This window comes from Phalaenopsis equestris, unplaced genomic scaffold (assembly GCF_001263595.1).
Source record: "Phalaenopsis equestris unplaced genomic scaffold, ASM126359v1 Scaffold001116, whole genome shotgun sequence".
NCBI classification, from domain to species: Eukaryota; Viridiplantae; Streptophyta; class Magnoliopsida; order Asparagales; family Orchidaceae; genus Phalaenopsis; species Phalaenopsis equestris.
Window position 1 is genome coordinate 1,018,834 of NW_018165555.1, and position 12,166 is coordinate 1,030,999.

General features: G+C 34.5%; 1 protein-coding gene across 2 annotated transcripts in view; it reads left to right on the forward strand.

Moving 5' to 3' along the window:
- Positions 1 to 7,088: 7,088 nt before the first annotated feature.
- The window catches only part of LOC110033243, a 41,825-nt gene continuing 36,747 nt past the window's right edge, over positions 7,089 to 12,166 (forward strand). For both annotated transcript variants that reach the window (XM_020737161.1, XM_020737160.1), the window contains exons 1-3: positions 7,089 to 7,526; positions 7,745 to 7,845; positions 7,953 to 8,337. In XM_020737161.1, the coding sequence (XP_020592820.1) occupies positions 7,389 to 7,526; positions 7,745 to 7,845; positions 7,953 to 8,337 (624 nt within the window). In that variant the 5' untranslated portion in view covers positions 7,089 to 7,388. The remainder of the gene's footprint in view (positions 7,527 to 7,744; positions 7,846 to 7,952; positions 8,338 to 12,166) is intronic.

The following is a 12,166-nucleotide window of genomic DNA, read 5'->3' on the forward strand; positions in this document are numbered from 1 at the left end:
CAAACGGATGTCATGACTTTCTCTAGTTTATTTGATCGAGCCTCACCCTCAATTCTTGTATTCATCCTTTGGGATAGATACAGGATTTGAGGTAAAGTGCTCTTTCATTTAAACTATGAAAATTATGGGTCAGTTTGACTTCATCTTTTTCAAAACTAAATTTTTTTTAACGTCCTTCCGAAGCGGGCAACGGGATTTCAATGCCGATGACCGACAGCTTCTTACGGGCAAACCCCACACCAAAAATAGTGCCGACAATGATGAATGCTTATTCTATTGGGATATATTTTGGAATGACAACATATATAGGATGGACTTATAGGAAACTTACCGTGACACCATTGCCTTCAATGTGAATGACTTGGCATTATATTATAAGGAGACAAAAGTTTCGACGGATGACATCAAATCTCCTCAAATCCTAGGAGACTGATGCAGGCATCTCTGTGTGATACATGCATCTCCCACTCAAAGGCGACACATGGAATTTTACGAGTGCAGGAGACAGTCTCTAAGGCTTATACTGGTTTAGGAGAGCCTATGGATGCTTCCTTTATGTGGATTTATATCTTAATTGGAGTGGGGTCCACTTCTTAGTTATCCTAGGTCTATAAGTATGTTGTTTTCATATTCTAAGTTATGAGTTTTTCTATTGGGACAACCGTCAGCATCTCCAAGTTTTTTTCCTTATTGGGTTATGTCCAAGGGAGAGTGGTGCTCCAACTGTACCTTGTTCCGAGGTGGTGATTCTCTTTTAAGTGTCAAGTGGTGCCTTGACTGTATCTCGTTCTCGAGGTGGTATTTATTCTTGAATTTTCCATACTTCACACTCATCCCTTCCAACTTAGTTTTTTCTTCCTAAAAACCCCACTTCCCTCTTCTTCTTATCGCAAGCACCCTTAAACCGCTTTCTTCCTTATTATTTCCACATAGGACAACACTCTTATTATTGTCCTGCAGTCCACAACCCTTACTCTTCGCTGCCCCTCACCATCCCATCCCTCCACTTTGTTACTGTTGTTGTTCCAGGCCTTTCACCTTGCTTCCAACATAGTTCTAGCCCCTCCTTTGCCATTTCCAACAATCCCACAACCCATTCCACCCACCCACTACCACTGCCCAACCATCTATCCGGCCCTCACCACCAACATTTCAAATCCTAATGTGAGTTTGCATTATGTTGTTGTATTTTTCATTTTAATGTGTGTTTAGTTGTAATCACCTATTTGTCTTTTTTATTTATAATATTAGTGTACATATTGTTATTTGAGTTTACTTCAGTATCACGGGCAAATGTGGACTATCTATGAGTGTTAATTAGATGTAGAATGCACACTCTCAATTAGCAAAATTTTCTTATTACTCCATGCCAAATCGATTAACATGTTCGAGTCCCTTTTGTATTGTTTACAAAAAAATATCAATTCATATCCTTGATACTATAGTTCTCCCTAAACATAATTATAAAAATGTTGTAGCCATGTTTGACAAGGCAACTAAGCTCATGCATCTTCTAATTAATGTTTCTGATACGCCTATCACCCCCCAAATGAAATTGACAATCAAACCTCTTTGCACGGGATAAGTTCTTATAAAATAGGGGAGACCGATGTGATGTATCATTTACTTTATTCTTTTTTTCTCTTAACATATTAGCTATTATTTCTGCTAAGTAAAATACATCATTATCTTTTCGCGCAAACCAATAATGGATGTAGTATTAGTGGATATATATATATGGTGGACAAATATGTAAGTGAAGGGTTGAATTATGTTATTAGTAAAAAAATTCCTTTTGTTTCTTGTTATTTTATGTTGTTTCCTTCTCATTCTGTTTCAACTTTCATGCTTAAGAAAATGCCTGAAAATTGAATTTCCAAATTTTGAAACTGAATTTCTTAGTTCCTAAAATTTATATAATCGATAAAAATATGACGAATACAAAATCATATTTAGGGTCCCTAAATATTGTATCTTTTAAACAAATATGTAATCCATCAAAGTTGAGATTGATGAAGGTTTAGAAGCACTCTAAACTAGTGAAGGATAATAGAATATTAATGAGTTGAGGAGACTTGTTTGCATTAAAATTTTCTCTGATTTGTGTTGTTGGATTGATTTTGTATTTGAGATATTTTTTATAATTGAATTTAGTTTCTATCATTAGTCACATGGGTTATTTGTTTGCTAGTAGAAGATAAGCTAATAATAATTACTGAAAATGAGAATTAAGAAAATTATGTTATTGCAAAAATGTTCAATTGTCAAATAGCAATAATTTTTTTAATATTTGGTTTTCTAAGGGGTTGTCTGACAAATGTTTTATCACGGGATTTAAGAGGGATGTAAACTAAATCCTGCCCAACGTTCATTTTGGACAAAATAAAGTCGTGGATTTGTTAAATCCAGATTTCACCAATTTTGGTTGTAAATCTGAGATTCGCTAAATCTTGTGAATCAACTGATTTATATTCGTGGGCTGAGGATTAGGTTTACCGTTAGGGGTGTAAACAAATCGAACACGAACGAACAAAGCTCGTGTTATGTTCGTGTTTGGTTCGTTGAAATTAAGTGTGTTTGAAATATGGATTTATGACAAATATCATCATTCCAAGTTTTAGACAAAATGCTAAATAACTTGGTCCTTTGTGGCTTCAGACAACACGAACCCCTTCTCAAGTAACCTTTGGAGGATTATCTCTCCACTAAGTATAATCTTCTCCATCTGGGCAGCCGCATTATGGAATCGACTCAAAACTACCGAACCGCGGATGGATCCCTTCTCAGCTCAGGCGTCGTTCACATAACCTAGCAATGACATGATCTCTCCCTCTATCTGGGAGTTGATAGACGACTGTTGTTGAAAGGCAACCTCCAGACGTTTGCAATGAGCCATCCATCCCAGCACAGTTGAGTCAGCAAGACTTTTCATTGTATGGTGCAGAGCCTCTGCATCTCCTGCAGTCGGCATGCCACTGACCTATGAGGGAGTCTCCGGTAAACCCATGAGCCTCCTTACATACCCATGAGCCTCTCAAGCTTCAACCCAGTTAAGGGCCGGCCTTCCTCTCACACTGCGGCGCCACCCCCCTTTTCCTCCAGGGGCAACAACTAAGAGTCATCGCCACCTCTGCCCTCAAACTATGACGATCGTTGGCATCCTTTTTTCCCAGACAGGGCCGATGGGACAACCAGAACCCTAACCTCACTCGAACTAAAGTTTGCTTGTTTCTGGAGCCTCCTTGGCGACCTTTTGGGCCCATCGAAAGAGGCAACCCAGTTTACCAACTTAGGAATAGCTGTCTCTCGCTTTCTTTCTTTTCTAACCACCTTTTTCTTTTTTTTTGGGATAGATGTCATAGCTGGTAGATACCCCTCCAAGGCAGTATGCTCGGGTCGACCGTCTTGTTTTTCGTGCCACCTGACATAACGCCTATTCTGTAACCCAAGAAACGTTGGAAAAAGATGAACAACCCAACTCTTGACCTTATTTATAAGACACGTCAGACATGAAACTAAAGAGAGAACTAATCATTAAATTTTCTTGATTTCATTGACATAATTAAAGATAATATTTTTCCTGTCCTTACCGTAGTTGTCACCACCAAGGAGTAGGAAAATTTAGGAGACTAATATTTATACATTAGAGCCACCGACACAAATCTCAAAAAGAACAAACAACCAAAAACAAAAAGCTTCCCCCAAGATAAAATAATAAAGCGACAAGTCACCATCAAGCAGATGAAGCCGTGTCTCTAAACATAGGACATGTCAAAGCCCAGGAAATGGTCCCTCACCCGATAACGACAAGATCCGCCAAGTGCGATGCTTAATTCATCATAGCAGCAAGACTAAATAGATACCTCTTATAGGTAGCGACAAGATCAGCCTAAGATCTTCCAAATAGAGGGATTCGACTGAGGTGATGAACTGACCAAACGGACGAGACATATGCCCCGCATGGTTTAAGCCGAAGCTACAAGAGAGCCACTATCTGCCCTACAAAAATAATTTAAAGTCGACCAACTGATTGAACGAAGCGCAAATAGAAACCCTCTGATCAAGATTGAACGACCGACCTGCTTTTGCCGCAACGTACGAGATCATCGTTCCACTGAACGCCTCGATTGACTAAACACAAGGCATAATCGCCGCCTAGTTGGTCGCCTCAGCTGGCCGCATTATAGTGAATTGATCGACCAACTACCGCTATATCAAAATTCAAATTGTAATATAGATATAGAATGAAATCCATACAATTTATTATAGCATTAACCATATGAAGAATGATTTCTACAACTTTTTCCTCTTTTCTATAAATGGGAGACAAAAATACGAATAAAGAGAACTCCCCCAATTTTCTCCGTAGGCTCTTAGTTCACTTTATTATTTCCTTCACTCAACTTTAACTCTGAAGATGTGTTCACAAATGATTGTTCGCGATCCAACATCAACATAAATGAAAGTAATATAAAATTTAAAAGAAGAAGAGAAAGTGACATGACCATGAATGTACAAAGTAATGAAAAAAAAATTATTAGAGTTCCACTTGATTCAAATATAATCGTAACCATCTAAGTCAAAATTATGCACATTAGATTCATCAGGAAAAATATTAAATCGCTTATTGGAGAAAATTTTATAAATAAAAGATATTGAAAGCTTGTTTTAAAAAAAAACTAATCATACGTGCTTGATTTCATAAGAATTCTCTTAAAATAAGCAAATTGAAAATCATTATAAAGCCTGTGATCATTCCAAGCAAAAAATATTTGGATTTAAGATAAATAATTATAAGAAGAAACAAAACTAAAATAAAAAGAACCATAGCTAACGAGTGTTATCAACTTTACACTTCCCCTTTTTTCCCTTAAAGAGGCGAGGTAAAGCAACGAGAACAAATGAAATTACATTATTAAAGTTATGTGGAATAATACTGTTACTAGAAGTATCAAATATATTATTTCTAATATCAATATTACTGGTGCCATCTGCAACAATAACAAAATCAAGATCGTTATACAGAATAGAATAATTTTTTAAAATAGGAGTATCCAAACCATCAACAATGTTACATTCATCACTAATAGTCAAACTTTCTTGTACATTGATGTCATCATAGTCCATATTAACTCGAAAGGTAATAAAAACTATAACATTAACATTGGAAACTACAACAACATGATTAATTTCTCCAACATCCACATTCATTTCATTATTGCTAGAAGACATTTCAGTTGTAACAAAAATGTTTAGAACATATGCAAGACAGTTAGTAGAATTATTAAACATTAATCAGAGCAATAATAAGAACAATAATGTAACAAGAAGATGAGGTATACTCCTCCTATTAAACCTTTGATCATTCTTGTTATTATTCCTATTCATAAACACAAGTAAAATAATAGCAGATTGGTGATTATTTGATATTGGACAAAATCGTTAATCACGAGAAAATGTGGAACAAGTCTTCTAGGGACATGATTTTCACTCATACAAGACAAGTAAAATAAATTATTGTTCATTTATATCAAGAGAAATAAAATCAAGAAGATGAGAGTTGATATAAAATTGTAGGTTAACTATAAAAAAAGAGATATGCACCTTTAGCCGCTAAAGAATCATCAGCTAAAGGAAAACCAATTTTGTTAGCAATCTTAGAAATCACAATTTTATTCCAACGACACAAAGTTAAGTTAGGGAATTTTACCCAAATGCGAACAACTTTAAATTATTCTTTAACCGACCTAAAATTAGTGGACTATCTTTTAAAAATAAATGGTTTTCAATAGATGAACCAATAACCACCCATTAAAACCATTTTCAATTATTTTCAAAGCTAAATTTAAATAAAAAGTAACCTTTTTGTAAGAGATAAAAAAACAACAAACCTTTTAATTATCACATTCTATTAATCCGCCTATTGTAAATTACCATATAATGGTCTATTCCCTAGCGCACATCAAACCAAGGCCCACTTCCACTGTTTCGATCATTCTTGAATTCTAAGTTCAAAAAAAGAAATATCATCTTGTGAATAAGGAATAAATAATAAGTTAAAATTAGAAAAACCTTTACAATGTGAAGAAACTCGACTATTATAGTTAAGTAATTCAGAGCCAAGAAGCAGTCGAGAAGAAGTAGAACTATGTGGAGAAAAAAGAGATAAACCATAAAAAAAAAAAGGACAATGAACCCCCAAAATTCGAAAGAAGACCCAAGTAAAAAAAAAAAAAAAGCATGATAGTTTTTTCCAAATAGAAAAAGAAAATACAAAGAAACTCGAAAACCCTAGAGAGAAGCTTGAGATGACAAAGCTTCTCTTTAAATATTGCAATCACACCCTCTGCATGCAACGATCATCTAAAATATAAATATTTTCCCAAGAGAAAGAGAAAGAGAAATAAGAAAGAATGACTGAAACCTTAGATTGAAGCAGAATAAGATTTAAAGATTCAGTTCTCTCTCTCTCCCGCTCTCTCTATTCTTGATTAGAATAAGATTTAAAGATAAAGTAATTTTTATATTTTTGTGAATTAATTTTATATTTTAATATTGTGTAGGTGCGATTAAGAATATTTTCCTAGGAGCAAGATAATATTATTTTTTTTAGAGAAAATTAATATTAGAATAGTAGGAAATTAAATTAAATTTCATAGCAATTAAATTTATTTTAAAACATTTACCTATCCAGTTCCTACAAAAAAAAAAAAATATTTTAGAAGATTTACATACATATCATTCAATTTTTATATGTATTTATATATTAAATATTAAATTTTTTTTATATGAATAAATCATTTTACTTATATCTAAGTGCACATATTTCATAAAATAAAAGATAAAATGATTTTATTTTTGCTATGATTTGAAAGAGCCAAGTATTATAAATATTAAAACTCAAAATTTATGCAATCTATGTAAATTTCACAATGCCTCAAAAATAGAAAAAATTATTGCATATGGATCTGATCCTGATCGTACATCAGTTGATCTATGATCGGAATGTATTTCGGTGAGCTCTACCTAAAAATTTTTTTTTTAAAAAAAAGGATTAAAATGTACCGATCAGGATTTTCTCAAAAAATAGAACTTACCGATAAATTGGATTGGACGCCTAGTCACTCGGCAAGCGTCGGCGGGGACGAGTCGATTGGAGTCCTGGTAAATCGGCTGGCCATCTTCCATGCAGCCGTGCCTATAAATCTTCGCAGATAGTTTCCTGATTTAGGCGTTTCGATCCTTCGAATCTGCATTATAATTTTTCTTTGATAATTCCGGAGGTGCTAGGGTTTGTTTTGGTGGAGGAATTTTACAAAAAAAAACTTGCAGGGTCGATGTGAATTTAGGACTTTGGGATATAGGGGATTCTCTTTGCTTTGTGAGTGATGGGAGGGATTGAACGTGATGGTAATGATTGGGCCTTCCGGGTTAACTTCGCCGGAGAGGGTGCGGCGGGGTTGCAGGAGAAGGTGAAGGAGAAGCTGAAGGAGTTTATGGGAGATTACACTGACGACACCTTGGTGGTACAATCTTTTCATCCTTGCCCATCGTTCGCGTTCCCGTGATTAATTTTGTCGTGTTCATTCATATTCATAATCATATATGGTTTTGAAATGAAATGGGTTCTGTGTTGAACACCCCGTTAGCGATCTGTTTATAACAGTTAGTTTTGCGATCTATTCTAATGGAGATTTTAATGAAACGTTAATATTTGTTTGCTTCTTGGTTTCAATCTTTTCAGGAGTATGTGATTGTGCTGCTCAGGAATGGAAGGGGCAAAGATGAAGCTAAAAGGGAATTGAATGTATTTCTAGGGGATGACAGCGACGCTTTTGTAACCTGGTGAATTTCCCATCGCCAAATGCTTGGTGGAACTCCTATTGTTTTCGAGATCATCATTTGCTTCTTTGTTTCTATTACTGCATATTAGGGAACACATTCTTTTGCAGGTTATGGGATTATTTATCTCTAAACTGGCATCTGTACGCCGAACCAGAAGAAGCTCTTACCGAAGAAGCTGCGAACGCAAAAGTGACAACAAATGACTATTTTGGGAAATCAAATCCAGAGATGGTGCAAGCAGGTGGTGCTTCATATATTGATTCCGAGCATGAGGATGAACATTTAGTTAATGTCTCCAGAAGTAGGCGTAACAGGGAATGGAAAGGTCTGGTGGGTGAAACAACTAGAAGCTTCCCTCTTAGAAGCACTGTGATAGAGGCTTTCCATTCAGGAGAGAAGCCCAGTCAAAGACTTGATATCAGGCACTCCTCTCCTTCTAGACCTCATGGCAGCAAGAAACGGAGCAGAGAAGATGAAAGGCAGCCATTAAAGGTTTCATGACTTATTAATTTGTCATATTGGCTCATTTCTTATATATCTTTTTTTGTTTCTAAACTGGAAACTCGAATTAATTTGGCATTTTTTTTCGCATTTTGATCACATAGTATACATCTGGACTAAGCACTGTCATGATTAAATTTTTTTCATACTGATTTCTATCCAGTCTAATTTGTTTTGGAAATTTTGTGCCTAGGCCTTTTTGCTATTTTACAGAGAATAAATCTCAAAAATATTCCCTTCCAACAGCTACTTCTGCAAATTCCTTTTCATTTTGCCATTTCTTTCTATTTCAACGTACGTCCTTGATGCCTTTGTAGATGCAAAACGACTATTTTTTTAATGTAATATAATCATCTAAACAATATAAAAGGCATATATTTAATATGGAAAATTAACGGCTTGTAGAATATAATTGGAATATATAATTTTTTATGTTTTTTATTGTTAATGGGACATAATAGGTTAGCTCTTGTTAGTGAACTGATATTGCATTTCGGCCAATGATTTATAATGCCATCTATTTTGATATCTGTGCTGTTGAAAAACATCATTTCATTCCTTTTCGATACATATATTATTATTCTAGGGAAAAGAAATGAGGATCCTCTTGCAACAGTGATATTATTCACTCTTCCCTTACCTCAGTCGCCCTTACTTGGATATAGGAGTGATGCAAGGAGCTGTTTTGGCCAATTTTGAAACTCACTTTACCTCACCCCAACCCCACTTCTCTCTCTCTCTCTCTCTCTCTCTCTCTCTCTCTCTCTCTCTCGCTCGCTCGCTCGCTCGCTCGCTCGCATACACAAACACACACTCTACTTATGTCTTTCTGCCCTTCCTCTTCAAATTAGTGTAGGCAAGCATATGAAGACCCTCCTGCAACAGTGGTGTTATTCACTCTTCCCTTGTCACAATATATCTTAATTGGATACAGGACCGATGCTAGGAGCTTTTTTGGTCAATTTTCAAATGCACTTTACCTTACTCTCTCTCTCTCTCATACACAAACACACATTCTACATATTTTTTTGTCCCCTCCTCCCTCCCTCTGTCTCTCATACACAATCACTCACTGTACCCATCTCTTTATGCCCTTCTTCAAATTACTGTAGGCAAGCATAGGTACTCAATGAAGAAGTTGTTAATATTGGCGCTTGTGAAAGGGAATAGTAGAAGGTTGCAACTTAAATCAAGGAAAAAGTTGTATTAGCAACCCAATACATGATGGGGCATCGTGATATCTAACTATGAACAGAGAAGGGCATGAAACATGATAGGTCGACGGTACCACACTTACAAAAAGTGATACGGTTAGCCAAGTCATAAAAATACTCGTGTACTTTGACTTGATCAAACATGAAGTTAGAACTGTGAGAATGGATTAGTTTGTTGAACAAATGAAAAATCATTATCAAAATACAAAAAAGAAAAAAAGTTCATGATGGTTGAGACCATTCTCTCAAATACTTGCCAACTTTGCAGTATTTTCCATCAACTATTTACAACATAAATATGTGCATGTATCATGTTTTCAGTTACTCATGAAGAAAATATTTAGAGGTTCTTTTATCACGTATTACTTGCAATACATCTCTTCAGGGCTGTTGCATTTTTATAATTTTTTAATTTATTATAAGCATATTTTACAAATATTTGAGTTGCACTTGAAAGCAGTAAAAAAAAACTAGGGAGTTTGTGTAAAAATGGCTTTTTGAAAGATTTTCTTTTCTCATATTCATAAATGTTGTAGACAATTTTTAATGTAATCATGAATTCCGACCGATGCACAACAGATTTTTAAGCAGTACCTATTTTTAAAAGAATTGCATATTTTCTTTGTATTTATACATGCAGAAGGTATGTTCAGGGATTCTTATGAAAATCCATAAAAAAATATGATTGTGAATTTTTCTGCAATAAATATTTTCAATGAGAATAGTTATGATTATGCTGGTTATCATCATAATTAGCAATTTTAATCATTTGAAATTGGCTTTATGAATCTGTTTTGTTTACTCAAATTATTTATAATTCTTTTTATACAACTTATAGCCAAGTTATTGTGGGCACCGAAAATTCGACGCCTCAGCTTATCTCGAGAAGGAAATGAGTTAGAGTTTATCTTAAGGTTTCGAGTCAAATTTTCAGAAGGCAGTTTATATATTATGTAAGACACTACACAGAGATTTCATCATCATCATGTGAGGACTTCAAGATTTGGGGTTCGAGGTTTTCCATACAAAGGCACAACTTATGGTTAATTTCTTTACGTTCATGGGATAACACTTTCGATCAAGGCTAGTCATTAAAGAGTTGATTGCTCAATGTATGGTAATATCAAATAAGTTTTTTAAATATAGAAATTCATCACTTTGAGCTTTTGAGCAGATGGTGGGAGTGGGGGTGGGGGGGAATGATGACGAACTTGATCAATATCTCATGGTCTACTTAGTCAGAAGAGATAGTTGACCTTATATGACGGAAGGATGCTTGTTAGCAACCAATTGTTGTTTCGTTCAATGGAACCTTTTATATCTAGGGTGATTGTTAGTCTAATGGGATTAATCTAAGTTGACATCAGTTAACAAATGGGCTTAATGCCTCATGAAATACACCTAATAGCTCATGACTTAAATAAATAAAGTTATTGGAAAACATACAGACCATAGCCATGATCATAATATAGTAGAGCTTACTGTCTAATTCACTTGATAAAGCCTATTGATTAAATCATCTAATGGAGTCTATTGGCTAAACGACCTGTTTAAAGGGTTTTGGTTGTAATTTATTTGTGGAACTATTAAGTTAAACCGCATGAACAAATGACTTGTATCACGTCATTACTTACATGAGATTATTTTGAGTGAATATAATGATATAATTGGTATGATATTTTCTTTTTGTAAGTTTAGTTTATAAATAAATGTATCGCCCTTAATAAACCACTGCAAATGGTGGATGAATTTGGTTCTTTATATTTAAGTGATCTATTTTCATTTAAATATTTTTATAATTTTTTTAATAATTTCAAAACTTTTATTTTATGATGGATCCCTTCAGTTAAAATTCCCTTCAACACAGTTATTATCAAGGATTTTAATTGCTTTGGACTTTGTCAATTCTCTCTATAATTTATATGAATTGAGTTTTTAGAATATAATTTAGAGATTACTCTTAAAAATAGACCTCTTTAGTTGAGATTTGCATTCAACACGACTATCATCATATATTTTAATAGCCTTGGCAACTTTGTCTGATCACATAGGGTCAGATTTATAACTTATATACTTGAGTTCTTCAAATATTAGTTAGAGCTTAACTTTGAAAATAGGTTCCTTTGTTGAGATTTACATTTAGCATAGTCATCAGCAGAGATTTTAATAATTTTGAATTCTGTCAATTCTTCCTTGCTCACAGAGGATCGGATTCACAACTTAAATAAACTGAGTTCTTTAAACATTATTTAGAGCTTAATCATGAAAATAAACACATTTGATTGAGACTTATATTCAAGCTACCATTATTGGAAATTTAATAGCTTTGGATCATATATACAATTTATATAAATTAAGTTTTCAAACATTATTTAGAGCTTAATCTCGAAAATAGATCACTTTAGTTGATATTTTTATTCGGCACGGTCATTATTGGGGATTATAATAGTTTTAGGTCTTGTCAACTTTTGCATGGAGAATCTGTCGGCACAAAAAAGAAAGGAGGTTGTTTGGGGGGGTCGCCCGTAAGAAGCTGTAGGTCGCCGGAATTGAAATCTCGTCGCCCGCTTCGGCATGACGTTTTAATTTACGTATATATATATATA